At 36.9% G+C, this 19,344-nt stretch overlaps 2 protein-coding genes across 3 annotated transcripts; one reads left to right on the plus strand and one right to left on the minus strand.

Annotated features, from left to right (window-relative positions):
• Window positions 1-2,359: 2,359 nt before the first annotated feature.
• LOC139696159 (microtubule-associated protein futsch-like) lies at window positions 2,360-14,879 on the minus strand. Of its 2 annotated transcripts, XM_071594776.1 has the most exons (12): window positions 14,605-14,879; window positions 14,023-14,364; window positions 13,712-13,947; window positions 10,599-13,027; window positions 9,626-9,859; window positions 8,640-8,852; window positions 7,883-8,086; window positions 6,800-6,883; window positions 6,127-6,269; window positions 5,500-5,767; window positions 3,646-3,867; window positions 2,360-3,010 (listed from the first exon to the last, which is right to left on the minus strand). In XM_071594776.1, the coding sequence occupies exons 2-12, from the start codon at window positions 14,307-14,309 to the stop codon at window positions 2,648-2,650; spliced, it is 4,683 nt and encodes a 1,560-aa protein (XP_071450877.1). In that variant the 5' UTR covers window positions 14,310-14,364; window positions 14,605-14,879; the 3' UTR covers window positions 2,360-2,647. The 2 variants fall into 2 exon arrangements, with proteins under 2 accessions (XP_071450877.1, XP_071450878.1); XM_071594777.1 differs by lacking the exon at window positions 14,605-14,879 and having other exon boundaries at window positions 14,023-14,447.
• A 4-nt stretch (window positions 14,880-14,883) lies between these two features.
• On the plus strand, window positions 14,884-15,937 carry Bet5 (blocked early in transport 5). Its single transcript, XM_071594778.1, has 3 exons — window positions 14,884-15,290; window positions 15,401-15,610; window positions 15,695-15,937. The coding sequence occupies exons 1-3, from the start codon at window positions 15,192-15,194 to the stop codon at window positions 15,809-15,811; spliced, it is 426 nt and encodes a 141-aa protein (XP_071450879.1). The 5' UTR covers window positions 14,884-15,191; the 3' UTR covers window positions 15,812-15,937.
• The last annotated feature ends 3,407 nt before the right edge of the window (window positions 15,938-19,344 follow it).

Raw genomic sequence — 19,344 nt, forward strand, 5'->3', positions numbered from 1 at the left:
TCTGTTTTTAGTAACTCATGAGTGAGATTAGAAAAGTATAACTAGATAAATATTTACAGTATGATGAAATAAGAGATTTATATTGATAATTAGATTTCATTTGATATGTTTCACAGAATATACATTTGAGAACAGTAAATTCTTTTATCTGCTGGTGAAGGGGCTGCCTACTAGTTCTACGATGCCCATTTCTCATTTATGATAACTTCTTGTTTTATAATTATTTTTTACCATTTATGTATAATAAATTGCAAATTTACAAATACCCCTTCTCCCTTTCTGTTTTTCTGAGAATTTCGTCCATAGTTAAGTGATAACTTATTATCACCTCAGGTGTACTTGCATTTTATAAGCTCCTGCTGTTTCAATGTTATTTTTTTTTCCAATCAAAATTGGCAGAAAAGTTTTATAAAAACCTGAACCATACCTTTCCTTATATGTCATGTGTGTGCTTTTTATTTGCCAAAGAATTTTTAGAATCAATATGTCTAACCCTAATGTTTCAAATAGTCTGATTAAGGAACTTGCCTGTCATGAAGGTATATCCAATTTTACGTCATTATAGTTTGTACATCCTATTGCTGTGTGCATTTCAGTACAGGAGTTTAATAGTTGTGATTAATTCAGTTGTTTTATTAATTGCTCTTGTTTTTTTTACCATGGCTAATTTATTTATAACTCTTATCATGAAGATTGCCAACAATGAAAATCAGACCTCTATGACTCATTACAGTTTGAATTTCATTGCTCTAACTTGAAACTGCCCATAAAATATGCAGCCTGGTAGTGTTCCTGATGAACTGATTGGTTAGACTGCCTAATAGAAACTACTTTTGGAAGCCCCTATGAAAAATTGGATGCCTTGCTCCTGCTACCAATGGACTGAAAGTCAATCATTCGTAAGACTTGCAGATTTAGTTTCTTATGACTCTCATGCTACCCACATTTGATCGAACCACAGTATGCCAACTATAGGACTATCAATACTCTATCAGGATATTTTTAGCATAACATTTAATGATTTAATTTAAGGCTTAAAGTAATTGTTATTGAGTGTAAGCCATAGGTAGGTGACACATTCCTTTAACCATACCAATAAACATTCCTTAAAATTTAAGTGAGTTTCTTCAAAAACATATCCAATAGACACTGCTGAATGCCTACTATTTATTCAATTGTCTTGGCAATTTGATTGCACTTCACCATATGGTACTGCCTTTGTCACTAATTCAATGCTATATAATTCTTAAAATGGAGTCCCATTTTCCAAGACTTTACTCTTGTAATCTTCAAATGAGTGAAGATGAATTTATATGTAGCTAATCCATTATTGAAGTCCTGCATACATATTTTCAAAGGTCATGACTTTTTGAGATGCAAGGGGGAATGGAGAAAATGACCATGGTAGGAGTGCATAGAGAAGGGGGAGATCAAGAATGGCAGGGGGAAGTGGACAACAGAAGTGCCAACCCAAAGACCGATATCTTATCTGGACCACGTGGCCATTTACTTATCAAATCATGGTTCTCATTGCTGCCATAAACTCCCGTTGGCAATTTCTTCCAAAATCAAATGAGCCCTAACTACTCTTTCAAATCAGCCACTGAGGCTCCCTTCTACTGGATAGGATTTGCACACATCAGATTCACTCATCATAGGGACTTGCAATATTTCTCCCAAAATGGACCTGTGGCATTTCCACAAGCTTTGAACACATCCAAAGCCACTGTGGGAGAAATGCTACTGAAGCCACACTCGAATTTAATAATTCAAAACTTACTTTTCATTTGCCACCCAGTTAGCTCTCTGAACTGATTCCCAGGTCTATGAAATGTTTCCTTCCTTCCCTACTGACCAATCCTTTTCCTTCTTAAATGACAATGTTTCTCTACGTTATATCTTTTTAGCAAAAAGTTACCATGCAAACATGGTGAAATTCTTCATTTCCTTATTTGTTAGAGCCTTGTCATCATTAATAAAACATTTATTCGATTATGGTTTCTCTGTTGGTATGACAACAACAGGTATTGTTTTAGTATCCCAGATAAGCAAGATGGAATGCTTTGGAAATGGTATTTTCCATACTAATTAACAAAATTAATACATATATAAAATGGAAGTATTTTTTTCCTATCCATATTTGCTCTCAACAATTTTATTTATTTGTTCCCTTGATGGTTTAAGCACCATTTATCCATTGATCAAATTTTATTGATTTTAGCCACTGTCTATCACTGTTGTATCCACGGCAACTATCATAGGATTCCAAATAAACAAGATGGTATGTTTCAGGAACAGCATTTTCTATACACACTGGCACTAAATATAAATTTATTCCTTTAACTTTCATAAAATTACAATAAAATTCAAATTCCATTATAAATTCATTTTTGGTGCATTCCATTGAAGTTCTTGTATCCAACACACATTATGTACATAAAAAAGTTTGGGAATTTTACAAATACTACCATACATTGCACATACAACCACAAATAGCTATTGTGTAAAACTTACAAAAGGAAGACAATCCAGTAAGTATTTTATAATTATTTCCTTTTTTTACTTAGACAGAAATTCATACTATAAATACAGGTACATAGGTATATATCCTCGGAAGGGAGGTTGAATCTCATAAGAGATTGAAAACTTATTTCCAAGGGGGTTTTCTGCTTCTTTGGCCATAAGGTTCACATTTATCACTCTCATATACTTGACCAGATGAGCATGGGTCACTCAGTTTGAATGTCATTGGTTCCCACATTGTATGGAATTGTGCATCTCTGGACTGCTTACTTAAACTTTCACTTTCTTTTCTCTTTGCCTTCCTCGCACCCTTGCGCTCCTTCAATCCCATTTTTTCACTCTCTGCAATCCCAAGTGACTTACTTATTTCCTTAGCCTCAATTTCGTGTCTGTGTTTTGCTTCTGTTCTTTGATTTTCTATGTCTTCATCACTGTCACTGCCAATCCCCGTCCAGTTCACAGGTTTACCAGGCTCACGGTCCAATAGCTAGAATAGCAAAAAGGATCAAAATGGAAAATAAGATAGAAATCTTAATGTATATCATATAAAATAAATGTACATCATCAAGACTGATTTGAGAGCTCATATCATATTTAAATTGTTTCTTGATGTTCCCAAGCCCATTCTGACTTCAGTTAATGTACTTGAAGACACTTGACTATAGATTGTATGTACTAGTATTCAGATAATTAACCATTATGATTGCACTGATAAATAAACAATTTATAAGCAGCATCATTCCCTTATAATTTCTAAACCCATATGCACTCTTTTGTCATCATCAGGTATTGTCAATTTGGTGAATATTGTAGAAAAAGAACAGAGTTGTCAATCTTGATTCCTAGGACACATATATACTTTGAGATTATGATGTTATGGCCCAAATAATTATCTGAGATAGGAGTTTTGAAAATTGGAAAAATATCTGGTTTCTTATCATAATTGTTATGACTATTTTTATAGAAATATATTAGTAACAGTTAAATTATTTTCCCAAAAAAATTATCAAATTTTCATTTATTATACTGATACCAGATGAAGTTGGCCATGCCTTAAATGCTAATTCTAAACTTAAGGCTGAAATTATTTTAGTATAACATAGAGTGAACACATTTGCTTACCATGTGAATATACTTCTTGAGATCACTGTTGGGTGCTGATGACTTATTGCTACTGCTAGTAGCTTCCTTTTCAGTTTTTTCTTGGATCATACTCAAATATCCCAAGTCATGATCTGTATCTTTCTTTGGAATGAGATCTTTCTCTGGAACAATGTCTGAATTGTCATTGTAACTAAGTGAAGCCATTATATCCCTCAAAGATGTTTCCATTGGAGAGAGTTTCTTCATGAAATAAAACATGAAACTTTCATTAACACACAAATCTTTATTTAAAAAAAGTTTCGGGAGGTTATTGCATGTAAAGTTCAAATTTTATAACAGAAACAAACATACTATAAATATTGTGTTCCACAAGAGTCTTTTATTGATGGTTTACTATGGCAACTTTGTCATGTATGAGCTACAGAATTATTTTTTGGGTAGCATCACCTGGCTTCCATAGAATTTTTATAATGCAAAAAGGATGCAGTAGGTATACAGCAAAATTACCACCATGACAAACTTGCAAACCTTATTTTAAACAATTGAAAATTCTAAACTTACCTTGTCCATATATGTATTACTTAGGAATGTATGTTGAGGATAATACAAATCACCAATACTCAAAGTACATGGGCATAATGCTTGACAGAGTGTTGATGTTGACATTTATTCTGCCACTTTTCTGCTATGTATAATAAGAGTACCTTTCAAAAGGCCATCAAAGTTTTCAACTATCTACCCCTAGGAATAAAATCTGCTCCTTCTAGGGGTACATTTAAGAAATATCTCAAGGATTTTCTGATAGTTAAATGCTATTATAGTATGGAAGAGTTTCTGGAGTCTTACAAACACTGAAACAGCGGACTGTTTGTTCTTTGACTTACCCTATATTTTACTTTGTACACTCCTGGGACCATTACATATTATTATTATTATTATGCCTTAACTTAAGTTCACAGCTCTTGTGCTATCGTTACCCAGAACTCTACTCTTGAGTGATGGATAATCTATGTTAGATGAACCATGATTTTTAGACCGACTAGGATATTATTTTTGTCTTCAGCACGAAATATATTCATAATTTCTCTTAGTAATTTTGATTACCTTATTACTAATACAATGTAGCTCAAAATTTCTTTCGTTGGTGACTTAAACATTGTCAAACCAAATAAAATTGGGAGGATGTTACTTAGTAATATTACATTTTTACCTCATATTTCTTAAAAAATGTCTGAATTTGAAAAAATACTAGAAACAAGTGCAATGTGATATTTTATGGCAATTACAATTAAGGTTGTCCTTAGCCCTACCTTGATACATTGAATGCACAATCAGTACTACCAAATAAATTAAAAGGTAAAATTTCTATCTGTTTTCGAGCGATTCTAAAAATGTTTTCCTACATCCCACCCTAATCTCTATCAATTTGGAATCATGGGGCCAGCAAGATTGATGTACCATATCCTACGTTTCCTCTTTTTCTTCTTCTAACTTTCCATCATTGCTGTCCTCCTCCAAAATTTCGACTCACCAATACTTCTTCATTATTTCAAACTCCTAAGCCCTTTTACCATACACCTTATCTAACATTCTCAAATACTCCTCCCTTGAAAATGTGAAAAAATATGCAGTGCCTTTTTACTCAACATATTAAAGAGTTGCTGCCATTCTGGATTGATGAATTTCCTACCTAGTTAATACCATATTTGATGGCACATAAGACACCCTCATTTCAGTAGGGGGCACACAAGAAAAAAATTGTAACAATCCAAAAATCTCATTTATATTTTTTGCTCAAGTAACAAGGTCGGATATAAATTCCCAGTTAAATTGGCTAGAATGGTAATCCAAGCAATGTGACTAATCTCTTACCTTTTCAAGTCTCTTTGGAGGGCTTGGTATTGATTCATTACCAATGCCTTCGCCCCCACCTCCTGATGCTATGAGGTGCAACCCTTGCTTAAACTGTGCTTGCATCAATGCACGAAAGCCCTTGGCCAGATGAGATTTTTGTGCATTGTGCCTGGAAACTTGGGCTCTCAGATTCTCTATTTCCCCGACAGCTCTCTTCAGGCGAAGACTCCAAAGGGCAAGCTCTTCTTCATGTTTCTGTTCCAACAGATTCACCTCCTGACAATTCCTTTGGAAGAAATAGTTTAAAGAAACAGATACAGTGAAGTTATGTTTAATTTAAGTTTAAAACCGGAACTCAATTTATTGTAATTAGAAATAATTGACGAAGACCTCGCAAAATCCATACTTTTTTTTAATAATCTCAACATATTTCAGCAAGTGAATTCATGCATTGAGCATGACCCTCTAATCCTAACAGTTCATTAACACTTCCCACTGTTTAAACATTTGTCTGAATATTTGTGTAAACCCTTCATAGTCAGTGCACTAGAAAAGTAAGATGTTACTTTCCAGAGCATCAAATACCTCATTAAGGGTACATTACTTAATGGCTACAGAAAATTGTGCATTAAGGTCCTGCCTTACTTTTGACTGAGGAGTTTCAACCTCTCTTCACCCTGCTTCTTTGCCTGTTCCTCCCTTGTTTCAGCCTCATTTCTCAGTGAAAGCTCAATTGCATCCAATTGTCCTTGAAATTCATTCACCTTGGATTTGACCAATTCTTCCACCTGTAGAAAAATTATAAAAAATTGGAGTAAGTATCCCAAATGTTCACCTGTAAATTTAGTAACATACTATATACAGTCATGTAGACTTTCAAGCATTTATTAATGGTCTGCCAAATGAACAGCTTACAAGGAGAGAATCCATTGGACTTCCATTCACGTTGTAATTTCCTTATTTTTGGATTCAAAATATCCATAAACCTGTCTAATTCAACTTTTCTAACATTATATGTACGGCAATATTATCTTAAAGTTAGTTACTTAAAAGTGGTTATACTACTCCAGCACAGGGCTATAATCATCAGGTTTTGTATAAGGGATTACAATCCTGGACCGATGAATGAGCCAACTATGTACGTTTTCAGAATAAATTTATTTCAGCACAATGACTCAAAACCGGTATTACCAACATGAATTTACGGTGAAAATAAAGTCTCTACTCTTTCAGGGGACATTTTTCACCAAGTTAAGCTTGAAACCACAGAGTTCAACAATCCTGGACAATGTAATAATGTAGTTGATTTGGAACTTGCCTGAGATTGATAAAATTCCTTCAGCTTCACTCTTTCCTTGTCCAATTCTTCTTGAGCAAGCAGTTGATCATCACATGCTTTTTTCTGTTAAAAAAATATTATGTTATAAATAGTACAATAGACTGGATGAGTGCATTGCACTGTTAAAATTAACATATGAGTGTATGCATATTGTTAACTCGAGCACAATTCAATACAAAAAGGGTTCTCCAAAAGCATGATGTTATTTGCACATGTGTGGAAGGTATTGAAGCAAAAGTAAATAATGTAGAAGTGTGCCTACACATTTTTCCAAAGCATACACTTGATCAAAGCTGCAAATACCACACATTATTATTAAATGACTTAGATACATTAACTGAGAACAATATGTCCCACAAGAATAAAAGAAATGTTATAATGTCAGGTTAATTAAAGAAATCAATCCAATGAAATGAATGTGGTCTTGAAGTATATAACTTATTGCAAAGATAAACTGTCAAATAAGTTATCGTACATAGCAATGTATAAATTCATTGACTATTATTTGAATGAATGTATTAGCAGGAAGATCAGAAAAAATTGGATAAGGCCTACTACAAATCTCATTCCTTTTGATTTGAAATGTAATTAAAATGTTATGTACAAATGAAAGCCTCTCATCACTTGCTTTGAAATTACATACTGCTTCCACTTTTATACAGTTTTCACATTTTCAAAAGTTTACTTTTAAATATTAATAAAATTTAAAAATTATTGGAAAGCATGAGTCATTAAACAAAACTGTGTTTACGGTAGACCACACAATTTAAAATGGGGAGCTAGCAGTCTTATACAGTATTAGAACTGGAAAACATTTCTTAAAACAGGCCTCACCTTTCTGAATAGGTAAATTATCTAATTTTCAAGGCTTGTACTGGTAAATGTGTTTCTTCTATGAAGGGAACCCCTCCTTTACACCCTCAGGTAACTCAAGTGTCTATGCATCAACTCTTTGAAGATTTGATCGGTCATAGGGAAGATGTTTATGCCTCTTTAGTTCCCGACACCTCACTGATTCCTCCGTTTTCAATTTGGTGCAAAGGGGTTTTAACCAATACTCACTTCATTTTGACGTGCTTTGTCAACGGCAACTTCGGCATCTGCCATGCGAGTCTCAAGGGTCGCCATCCTGCTGTTGTTGTCTCTAAGCTTCCCTTGCAATGTCTCCAACTCCTGCTTCATCATGTCTTTCTCTGACTCCATTATGTCTGCCCTCTTAGTAGCCTCTGCCAACTTCTTCTTCGCCTCCTTGGCTATATCTTCAGCCTTGAAATGTAAAATTATTGAGGAGGCATCAGTTAATATTGTCATAATTTCACACTGGGGAGCTGAACCATGGCATTAATAGGAAAATAGGTCCTGTTAGGAAAATCTATGTTGATGCCAATGAAAACCAACACTGGAACTAAAAAATGACAAATTTGACACACTGAAATTTTACTCGTTACACGATGGCAAAGGAGTATTTTTTTATTCTGATTTAATTTAAATGAAAAATTAAGTTTAATACTAGACTAGGCACGAATTTTATGGCACCAAAATATATTTAAAATCAAAGGTCATAATGTAAGACTTGAACTTACCACTGAAACTAAACAACTAATTATCACAGTTTACAATATTTTTGCTTTACATTTTCATAATTTAATCCCTTACTGATCCCAAACACCTCTCTCTCCTATTGCAGACACCTGATTCCCAATTGTACGGAAAGCTCATATTTTGGAGGCAAAAATTGCCTCACATCAAGACTTCTGCTAATACTTTCAACCAAAAAAGGGACAGGCTCTGTTCAGATTTGCAGTGTCTAGATTCTCACTTTTGCCAATGCATCCTGGGCCCTGGCCTCCCTAATCGATGCACTTTCAGACTCTTTGCGGCATGCAGTGACCTCCTTGGTTGCTGACTCCAACAAGGTGCTCAGACGTGCTGTCATGTCTGCTGTTTCCCGTTGCCCCTTTCGTAGCTCCTCCCTGAGTGAAGAGCTCTCAGCTCCAAGCTGTACCAATTCTGCCTCTAGTTGTTTCTGGCGCTAAGACCCAATTACAAAGCATTTGTACAAGGTTCACTCAAAAGAGCATGACAGCAAAGATAATGAAAAAGACTTCTCTGAAAATTTTACTTCTTCTGCAGGAAAATCTCTAGGTTAAATCTTGGAAGAGTTAACGTGATGCCATTAATAGAATTATTTTGAAGAGGTTAAAAATTTTCAGAATATATTATTTTTCAGTCATGGAAAATGAAAGAACTTAATTTAAATCTCCTTTCAAATTACATTCTTTTTTCACGCTAACCCATTTTTTCTAAATTCACAAAATTCATCTGTTGAGAAAAATACTCAATATCAAAAATAATTAATACACTGATTGACTGCCATAAGATCAATTTAAACTACAAAAAAATGTCATCTTCCCAGCTTGAGCAGTTGTAAGAAATTTGAAAAAAAAAATTTCATACCAAGAAAATACAAACCATACATATTTTGCTCATAAAGAAAATAGTGAGCGCTAAACTTTCTAAAAGAAATTTCATGGCACCTCTAAAAACTTCAAAACAATTCATTCATAATTATTTTTACTTGTTACAATGAGGTTAAGAAAACAACTGATTTAAGTAGAACCAACAAATGTACACATGGGAACTTCTTGCTAACCCACAAAAATGGGATGCTCATCTTATGTTAACAATGGACCCCTGTGAACTTTCAGCCACTAATTTTAATATTGCCAGTGAACGTTCAAACGTTTTGCTGAATGGAGCATTAAGAAAACAGTAAAGAGAGGGCCATTATAAAAATTTTCTTACCTGATCCCTGTAAGCAAACTCTGCATCCACCCTGCTTCTGTAGCGATCAACTTCCTCCTCGAGAGAAAGACGCATTTCGCCTTCACGTCTCCAACCACCCACAGCTTCCTCCCACGCTTCTCGGAATTTTCCCAGGGCCACATCTTTGGCTTTGCTCAATCCTTGAGAGACAGCGAGTCGCTCTTGAGCTTCCAAAGCTCTTCGTCCAACTTCCTCAATCACCCGCTCGCAATGCTGTGAATATTTTTTTTGTTTTTACAGTTTAGAGCCACCAAGCAATACAATGAATAAGAATTTGAACTTATGAATCACTCAAATTTATTCTCTTGCCCTAATCATCATTTACAGTCCTCCAAATGAAGAGCAAATCTTTCCCATGGTTGGTAACGATCTCATTAACTTGAGCATTCTCACATCTAGTTGAACAACATCCATAGGCATTGACAAAAGAAAGGATTTGCAATAAACAACAGTTAAAAATTTATTTGCTAATCATGTCATTAATTCACCCCACATAGATCAATAAACACTCAAATGAGTCCAAAATCTCTAAATTTAACTGACTAATAGAAGATCTTATCATATAATTCCTTGATTTGATAACAATTTATCGAAATATTGGAATTTTGGTATTCCCAAGTTAAGAGCCATAATACCAAAAAAGTTGGTGATTTTGTCTTTAGATAATAATATATCCCCATTCATGTAGCTATACTCCAACTGATCAAAACAACCTCCAGGTTGATCATTGAGGCTGGTTACCTTGGCGTCAATTTTGATTACTAATATTTTGAGCTTGAATATTGTCCATTGGAACTTTTCCAAAAGTTAGGTTTCCGAAATTGAGGCTGCGTTATATAGAGAGAAATGCCATAATAAACTGTCCTACACTAACTCATATTTGAGCCTAATGGACCATCACAACATCTTTGGGGTGATACAGCTGAATATAAGAAGAATTAATTGTACTAACCTCACGGCGGAACCTCTCCTCTTCCAGTTTTCTCCTGAGAGAAATTATTTCCTCAGCAGCAGTGACTCCCATTGCAAGAGGAGGGACCCACATGCCTGAGTCAGTGAGGAATCCATGCCCACCACCAGTAGGGTCCCGTTGAAAGTTTTGGCGCCCACCACTATGGAAAGCAGAATCTTTGAACCTTCCACCCGTACCCAATTGACTGTCCAAGCTCCTGTGCCCACTCTCACGTGTCGTCCACTTCCCCTTGCCATCGTCCCCAGGGCCACCACGCTCCTCACCCAACCCTGGCCCTCTGCTCCACCAACGCCCTTCCTGATTCCTCCCAACACGGACCCCATCACTCCTCCTCTGTCTGCTGTCTGGTTGTGTACTCCTGTCTTCTCCCTTCCATCCATCTCCATCATCATTACTCCCTCCTTCCATCCGTCTCTTCCTCCGCCTTCCCTCACCGCCCACGACCATCACCGGACCCATCGAATTTGGAATCCCAAAGCAAGCAGCATGGTCAACATCAGTAGGAACACTGTCGCTGACCTTCCCGCCCTTCTTCTGGTCACCATCTTCCCCACCATCCCATACAGGGGGACGTGATGATGCACTGTTCCCTCGAGGCAGAGAATGTGACTCCTGCTCTCTACGCTTCAATTCCTCAAACTGCATCTGCCTCCTGGCATCCCTCCCAGAGTTTTCCCTATTCTCCACCAAGGACTGGGGAGAGTATAAGTATTTCTGAGGAGTGATGCAGGTCATTTGATGCTCATTCAGGTCCACATGTGAACGATTCACACCAACTGAGTTTACACCAACAGCATTTCCTTGGCCACAACTTTGACTCACCCTCTCTTTATTATGATGGCCAAGGGGGAAATCCTGACTGGCTGCATCCCTTGGACCCCCTTGGGGGTGAACGAATGAATTTTCTTCCCTCAGTAATTTGCCAAAAGATGCCACTTCAGTGAGCTCATCTCTCTTGGAGACAACTTCTGGAGTCTCCATAGAATTTTTATAGGAACTCCCAAGCAATGTCATGTTCTTTTTGACAAAGGGTGGTTCCTTTACTGCCTCTCGACTTTTCTCAGGTTTCGCGAACATTTCTCTCACCCCGAGCCCCAGATCAGGCACCGACCCCAAGGTATCTCCCAAACGAGTGAGGTTCCTTGATGTGATTGGTCCACTGCTGTAGAGGCTGTCATCACTCAAATCGACACCAAGATATTTGCCCCTGGCCTTTTCCTGGGAAGACTTCCCTTGCCCTCCACTGAGGGAATCATCCGATTTCGACCTGTATATGGTGGATCCATTCCTCTTCAATTGGCCTTCCATTAGGCCTCCATTAGCAGGTTGCTGCATTGCACATCCTGGGACATCACCGTCTATTTTCTCCTTTGGCTGGCTCTTTTTGGATGGTCCATCTACAACAATTTTCACGGGAGAAGACTTGGATTGATGGGGAGAGACTTTGTTCTTCCCCTCCATTATCCACTCTTCCCGCTTCCGCACTTCCTCCCGCACAATTCCTTCCTTGCAAGAGTCCACATCTTTTATCTCCCCAAGGGAATCTTTACAATCCCTGCCAACCATCCCTGGGTGGTCTCCGCTGCCTAATTCGACCCTTGTGGCGACCTCCCCAATGGATCTGTCACCCCTGGAACCTGTGCTCTCCCCTTCGCCACTCCTCCTCCTCAAGTTCATCATCCCCCTCCTCATGCTCCTCTCCATCTCGGCCTGAGTTTGCTGCATGTCCTCCAGGAGCCTCTCCACCTCAGACAGACTGAGACCCCCGCACACAGACTGAGACCCCCCTCCGGTGGAAACCCTGCTTTCCTTCGTCACATCAAGAGATCCCTGCAAGGCAGAAGTGCCCATGCCAAGGGAGGAAAGAGATGGCAAGATGGCTGAAACACCAAGGGTGCCATCCAAATTGCTCGCGTTGAAGGATTCATCTTCTTCTGCTGCAAGGGACAGCCCTTGGTCCCAATCTGTCTTCTCCTCACAACTTACCCTACGCCCGACCCATTCAGTTCCACCCTGAGGATAACCGGAGCACTTTTCTTCATCCTTCTTTCTTGAGGAATGTTCTAGTCCCCCATTCCCAGACTTATGAGCACCATCACACCTTTCAGCCTTGTGGTTAAGTGAAATGGTAGCAGAAGTCCTTCTGTCTAACTCATCTGCACCCCTTCCCCTACAATTCCTCTCCAGTTCGCCATCGGGCCTGCTGGTTGTAGCCCCTCCACTCCAGGCATGCTGGATGACACCTCTTTGAGATGATGAGTTGGTCTGGAGCACCATGGGCTCTGAATACATGCCGATTTTCTTGGGATGATGATGAGAGGCGGGAATCGGGGGTAGTGATGAAGACCTTCTCTCCCTGATCTCTTCTCTTTCTTCATCACTGCTAACTTCCCTTCCATGCTGTGCCACTATAGTAACATAATGAAAGGCAAAATAAAAACAAATAAATTCCACGATTTTAATTTTTATTTCCCACTTTCCAAGACCATGGCTTCTTTGCACTCTGGCATCATCAGGTGGAATCCATCTGAGATGCACCATCACGAGACTGACCTGATGATGATTCATACAAAGGTGAAACTACATATATATATATATATATATATATATATATATATGTATGTATATGTATATGTGTATATATATATATATATATATATATATATATATATATATATATATATATATATATATATATATATAAAATGCCACATCACTATAAAATTCCAAGTTGGACAGAAAACGAAGACTTAGTTTTTTGCTATTTCTAGGTTAATTATGCAGCTATATTATGAGCAGAAAGCAAACACTGATTTAGAAAAAGAAAAACAAGAATTGAGCCTGAGAATCAACAGAAGAGCTTTTTCGACACACCACGAGAAAAAAATTGATGTGAGGGGAACATAATCAAGTGGTAATATCAGAACGTAATTTTAAAAGAGAGGAAGAAATAATTGATGAAAAATAAGAACAATCTAATAACATGAATCTAGAGGGGGGCAAGGGATCAGCATGGAATAGGGGGAAATCGATAGCTAGTGTAACCAATCTTTAGATTTTAAACTAATCACGAAAAGTTTATAGGTATCAACCTCTTGCCAGTGATGCTCCATCTCTTCTTCCACTGGAACTCCTGGTTCGGTGAGTTGGAAAGTAGTCTCGATCCCTAGGACCCCAGCTTTGAGCCAATGGGCCACTTTTTCTTTGCATTACACTATTAGGGTCTCCAACAGACGCTTGAATAAGTTCCTGTACATTCATAGATCTCCTGTCAGGGTTATTTTCCATAGTTTCACGGGCCCGACTTCTCGTGCTTCCTGAAGCATTACTTTAATGACAAGATTTAAGTATTATACAGGAGTAATAAAAAAATACTGGAGCATTCCATAAGTGATACACTTACCTTTCCAACTCATACCAATTGGAAGAACGATCACCATCCATTGAATCGGTATGTTGACATTCAATCAGAGAAAGCCGTCTGTCTATGACTTTAAGTTTGGACGTTATGTGCTTTAACGATTTTCTCGCAAGTTCTTCAGTAAGAGGTCTATCTTGCTTAAAAGTAGACCGTGAAATTGGAGGAGGAGAAAGGGTAGACGGTGAAGATGCAGGAGATGGAGATGGAGCTACGAAGAAAAAGTCTGGTGGGATAAGAAGTAAAACGTCCGTGTCATCTGAATCACTCATTGCAGGAGTAATCCTGCATCCGGTAAGGTGGGGCCTCCTTGAAACATCTCACAGCCTTAAAAGGAAGTGAATATCCTTACATACACTCATATTTACATTGATTTGCAGAAATCGTCGTCTCCATATTAAGTAATAATATTTACTACTAAAGAAGCCTCTCATCTCGAATTAATTCGTATATATGTTTTATTTAGTATCCCCAATAACAAAATTATTATACAATAAATCGCCGGCCAACATTAAAGTCATATCATGTTAAGGATGTAAAAAAGCAATCAATAAATCTGTCACCAACCATGTAAACAAAACCAGTGGGCGTAGTTGTGGCCGTTGACAAAGCTAAAGATGAATTAAAAATTTTCTCGCAGCTCCTTGAAGTGATTGAAATGTGTGTTCCTATGACTGAGAGATATATTGCCGGATTTCTACATTCTTCTTTAAGCGTGCATCAAAGATTTGCAAGCTTACAAGTACCTCCAAATTCAAAAGATAACGATAAAAGAAAGCTATCTGCAAAGGAAGTGGATATTCCGCAATTGTGTAGTAGCGACAGCAGCGACAGGAAGTGAAATATTTTGCGGTTGATTGTGTTTGTGTGCGTGAGGTTGTGGATGTGCGGAAAGTTTAACTTGTAATAGAAGCAACAATTTTGTAGTATTTGAAACTGCAGATTTCGACTGTACGGCTTTTAATTTACAATTAAAATCTTTACTGAAAATTATTCAAATACTCCTGGTCTCTTGATGTTTCTAATTTACGAAGAAAATGTTGTGTAGTCACAATCTTAATTTGTTATAAAGATCATAGTCGTTATTATGCTTGGCGCTTCAGCATTTTACGGGCCGACTTGAAAGGACAAATCATAAAATATATCCTCCCATAATGACAATACACAACCTTTATATATTTGATCGAAATGGTACACTGTTATACTACTCAGAATGGAATCGCTTGAAATCATCTGGCATCACCAGGGAAGAGGTAAGTTAAAAGTTGACACATATAGGCATCCTTTAGTTTCTTTGAAAATGTATTCCATAATTTTCCGTCCGCCACCTTCGGACTGTGATTCATTTACCATTTAATTTCAGGAAGCCAAACTAATGTATGGAATGCTCTTTTCTATTAAGTCATTTGTTGGAAAAATATCTCCTTTGGATGTAAAAGAGGGATTTTTATATTACAAAACCAGCAAATACGCGCTACACTATTTTGAAACTCCCTCAGGCTTGAAGTTTGTGTTGAACACGGACACAAACGCCCAGAATGTAAGGGAGTTGCTGCGGGATATATATCGACAGGTAAGAAAATGCCCCCTTATATGATTGTTTTGGTGAAAAAAACTGGATATGATGCGAAAAAGTAAATATTATTTCTCTTTTCAGGTCTATGTAGAATATGTTGTGAAAAATCCTGTCTGTAACTTGAATGAGCCAATCAAAAGTGAACTTTTCAAAACTAAGTTGGATGCATTAGTGAAAGACTCCCTCATTTATAAATAATATAAATACCCAACGAGTGATTGGGATGTCAGTGAACTTCAGCATTCCAGTGAGCCCTTCTAATTTTTGTTGTATTTATCGTTTAAATGTATGTTGTTAAAAACAAGAACGAAATAATTATTTAAATCTCTTATCATTTCCTGAGGTAGTAGTTCAGCTTGAAAATTTCAAGAATAAAATCTTCAGCAGTTGGTGATTACAATGAAACATATTTCCATGATAATAACACTCATGATAATGCTAGTGTTTAAGCAAAGAAATATGCCTTTCAGATTTCACAATTAGTGAATATGGAAGATGTAAACACGCCACTGTGACCCAGGTATTCTCGACGTTCAGCAACAAAGAAAAGGGTAATTTGTGCCGTCACGGAACTGTTCCTGCTACTGGGGACATTGAAGATGGACATTCCATAAATGATCATAAAGGTCGGGGAAAAATAACTTCCACGGTTGAAAAACATTGTATATGATTTAATCAACTTTGGCTGGTTCTAAAGTGACATCCTGTAATGGTAATTTGAAAGGCTCATTCTAACAACATTTTTTGTTTGGATTCATAAGGATCACAACATTTTCTGGTGGTTAATTATATAGTCGTGGTGGTGCAACAATTCAAATTTTACTTTATAATATGTGAGTAATTATGTCTTTATTAACTGGCCAGGTTGACTTCAGAGAGTAGACCTCGTTCACAGTTAAGTCTCTTGTCTTGAGACAATCGTTCATAGGATTGAAAGCATTATTCCAGTAGTTCCAATCCATGGTTCATATCCCTGGATGGTTTTTTTCATCTAAGTCATTTGATTGAAAGACATTATTTCACTTGATGTCAATGATGCATATAATGTTGCAATGGCTGTAATAATTTTTCACTATTTAATTTGAAATCTTTCAATGGTCATGTTACCATGGGGTTATGTGTATGGCACTACTGGAACAAGGCAAAGAGTCTTGGCCTGTAGGAACTGCTACATTGTCTGTTCTGTAAAAATATTATTTTTGAAGGAACACTGGTATTTAATTGCAACTACAGGGTAGCTTCTTGGCCAAATAAGTGATTTTCTCAAAAAAAAAGTCAGGACATAGCATAGAATAAGAGTTATAGAGGAAGATTTTGTGGGGCTAATGTTCATCAGTTTCATCTAGTCATGCCAAAGTTACGTATTAAAAAGTAATTAAATAATTTCAACTAATTGGAGTTGCACTATCACTTTTGAAACATGATTTATGTAAAAATTATAAATGTATGCGATATTTTCTCTAAATTTGCCATTTCAGATTCAACATAAATTTTAATATTGAACATCATGTGTAAATTATACTAAATTTTTCGTGTTCCCACCCTTAAACTTCATTCTTACAATGTTTTCAGGAGCATAGTGTCATTTCCAAAGTAAATATACATGGTAGGGCATTCTTATATAAATACCTAAGGATTGTGGATGAGTTATGGCAAAACATTTTTCCAAATGGAAAGGAAATGGACGAACAAATATGTACTGGTTGTTGATCAAAGATGACTGCTGGCCTGCCCTCCATTTCAGATGGTGATCAACTTGGACAATGACAAGGAATGAAATGGTAAGACAATCATTCAGGATTGAAAAAATAGTTCATAATCTAAACAGTCCACTTACATAATATCTGGGTAGAGCTCACCAATTATTTTCAAATATGGATTCCGGTTAATTATATAAGTGATTGTTAATTATGATGAACCTCTTTGCTCACTTTTGTGGCCCTCTAGTGTTGTTCTAGTAATTTTATATTCGGCTGTTGCATATATATATATTGAGAAAGTGATTACTTCATTGACAGAAGACAATCACTTGACTGTGGTGGGGTCTAGGTAACACGTATTCATATGTATAGGCCAAACTTGATTGCTAACAAATTTCCCAGGAATCTCTTTTTGTTTTGTTAAGTGTGATGTGGTCATGAAAATCCTTGCTGTTGCAAGAGAAAACAATGAATATGGGAGTGAAGCACATAATAGAATAATGATTTCAAATAAGAATGGGGTTTCATGAAATTAACATGTTTATTGGCTTATAGCAAGCAACCCTAGCTATAAGAAGGAATTTTAATGCAGTGAAAAAGGTAGCATACATGTATAATATGCAGGTAAAATTTATCAGATTCTAAAAAATTTACTACTTTGTAAAGCAACACTTATTCACGACCTATCAGTTAATTACACATGAGAGGAGGATGGTTTCACAGTGGCCCTCTGAATCAATTTCAATTCGGTTTTAATTGCTATTGACAGAATAGTCTGTCATGTACCATGAATGCATATCAACAAAAACATACAAAGGTAATCCATAATTGGGTGAAATTCCTTTGCAACCTATGGTTTGGATCTGGGATCAGCTAACATATTCGGACAAGGACCATCTGTTGTTGGGGTTTAACTGGCCAAATAGTAAAGTGAAATAAAAGAAGCAGTGAGGAATGCCATGATAGCAACTCTTAGATCACTGGTCGAGGTTAATGATTTTTCCTCTGTAAAATTTATTGCATTTAAAAAATTAATGCTAATTGCAAATGTGGGTGAATTTGCTGATCAGGTAAGTCCATTTGTTATCTAAGTTCCAGGAGGATTATTTTTCTTTCACGCTTATTTGACGTGATCAAAACCAACCACAGTGGGGAAAATGCAATCATGAATAAATCCCATAGGATATAGAATATTCCTATAGAATAAAACTGATTATGTCACCATTGATTGTGATAAATAAGATAACTTTATCAAAAGTTGGTCCACTCGCCATCACAGTTTGGAGAGTTGGTTAGCTGATAAGCTCTGACCTACAGGACTAGATAATGCCCGAGCGAAATAGAATTCACCTCTGGGCGAGTGTATTCGTTTTATTCCTAAATGCTCTTGAGAAACTACTTCCCTCACAAATTATCCCCTGCAAAAAGTAGTGGATACTCGGACAGCTCGAGGTCATCGGGTATAGGTGGGCTATTTGGTAGAAATAGGATCTTCATAGAAACGGATGGAGAAGAAACCCGATTAAAGGATTAGCCTGTATTTCAATATCTCTTTTAAAAACTTTGCCTACACCGAAATTTGAACCTAGGCTCTGGTGGTGGGAAGTTTACATTAGCCACTGCACTAGCCCATTACCCTTTGACAAATAATTGGGTTGGGTAAAGTATGATAAACTTAGTGCAATTATGATGTCGCGCATTTCAGTTGGTGTGGAGTGTTCTTTCCATACGTGCCCCCCTACCTGACAATTGAAAATATAAATACTTCTTGACAATGCCAAACGTGCCTCTAAGCTTCTTTATGGAAACGTGAGTAATGAAAATCATTCTATTCTACTTGTGCACACATATTTAACTGTTGAAAACACAAATGACTGCGTCAAGTATTCCAAGTCTTACTTTATGTTCTTCGGTACATGACCAACCTTGTTTTTTCAAAACTGGCATGTCAAAATTAGTCCTTTGATTTCCGTCCAAAGATTCACACACATTGTCAGTGGTACTGCCTCCACTATGACTTGCACCTGAAAA

This window comes from Hetaerina americana, unplaced genomic scaffold, assembly GCF_022747635.1.
Source record: "Hetaerina americana unplaced genomic scaffold, ioHetAmer1.1.p SCAF_7, whole genome shotgun sequence".
NCBI classification, from domain to species: domain Eukaryota; kingdom Metazoa; phylum Arthropoda; class Insecta; order Odonata; family Calopterygidae; genus Hetaerina; species Hetaerina americana.

What these genes read in the sequence shown, in the direction of transcription:
- LOC139696159 (XM_071594776.1), bottom strand. Translation starts at nt 14,309, where the DNA reads ATGAGTGATTCAGATGACACGGACGTTTTACTTCTTATCCCACCAGAC. An exon ending in TGGAGCATCACTGGCAAGAG is followed by an intron (nt 13,028 to 13,711) that starts GTTGATACCTAT and finishes ATGTTACTATAG; the next exon opens with TGGCACAGCATGGAAGGGAA. An exon ending in AGTTTGCTTACAGGGATCAG is followed by an intron (nt 8,853 to 9,625) that starts GTAAGAAAATTT and finishes ATTGGGTCTTAG; the next exon opens with CGCCAGAAACAACTAGAGGC.
- Bet5 (XM_071594778.1), top strand. Translation starts at nt 15,192, where the DNA reads ATGACAATACACAACCTTTATATATTTGATCGAAATGGTACACTGTTA. An exon ending in CTGGCATCACCAGGGAAGAG is followed by an intron (nt 15,291 to 15,400) that starts GTAAGTTAAAAG and finishes ATTTAATTTCAG; the next exon opens with GAAGCCAAACTAATGTATGG. An exon ending in TGCGGGATATATATCGACAG is followed by an intron (nt 15,611 to 15,694) that starts GTAAGAAAATGC and finishes TTCTCTTTTCAG; the next exon opens with GTCTATGTAGAATATGTTGT.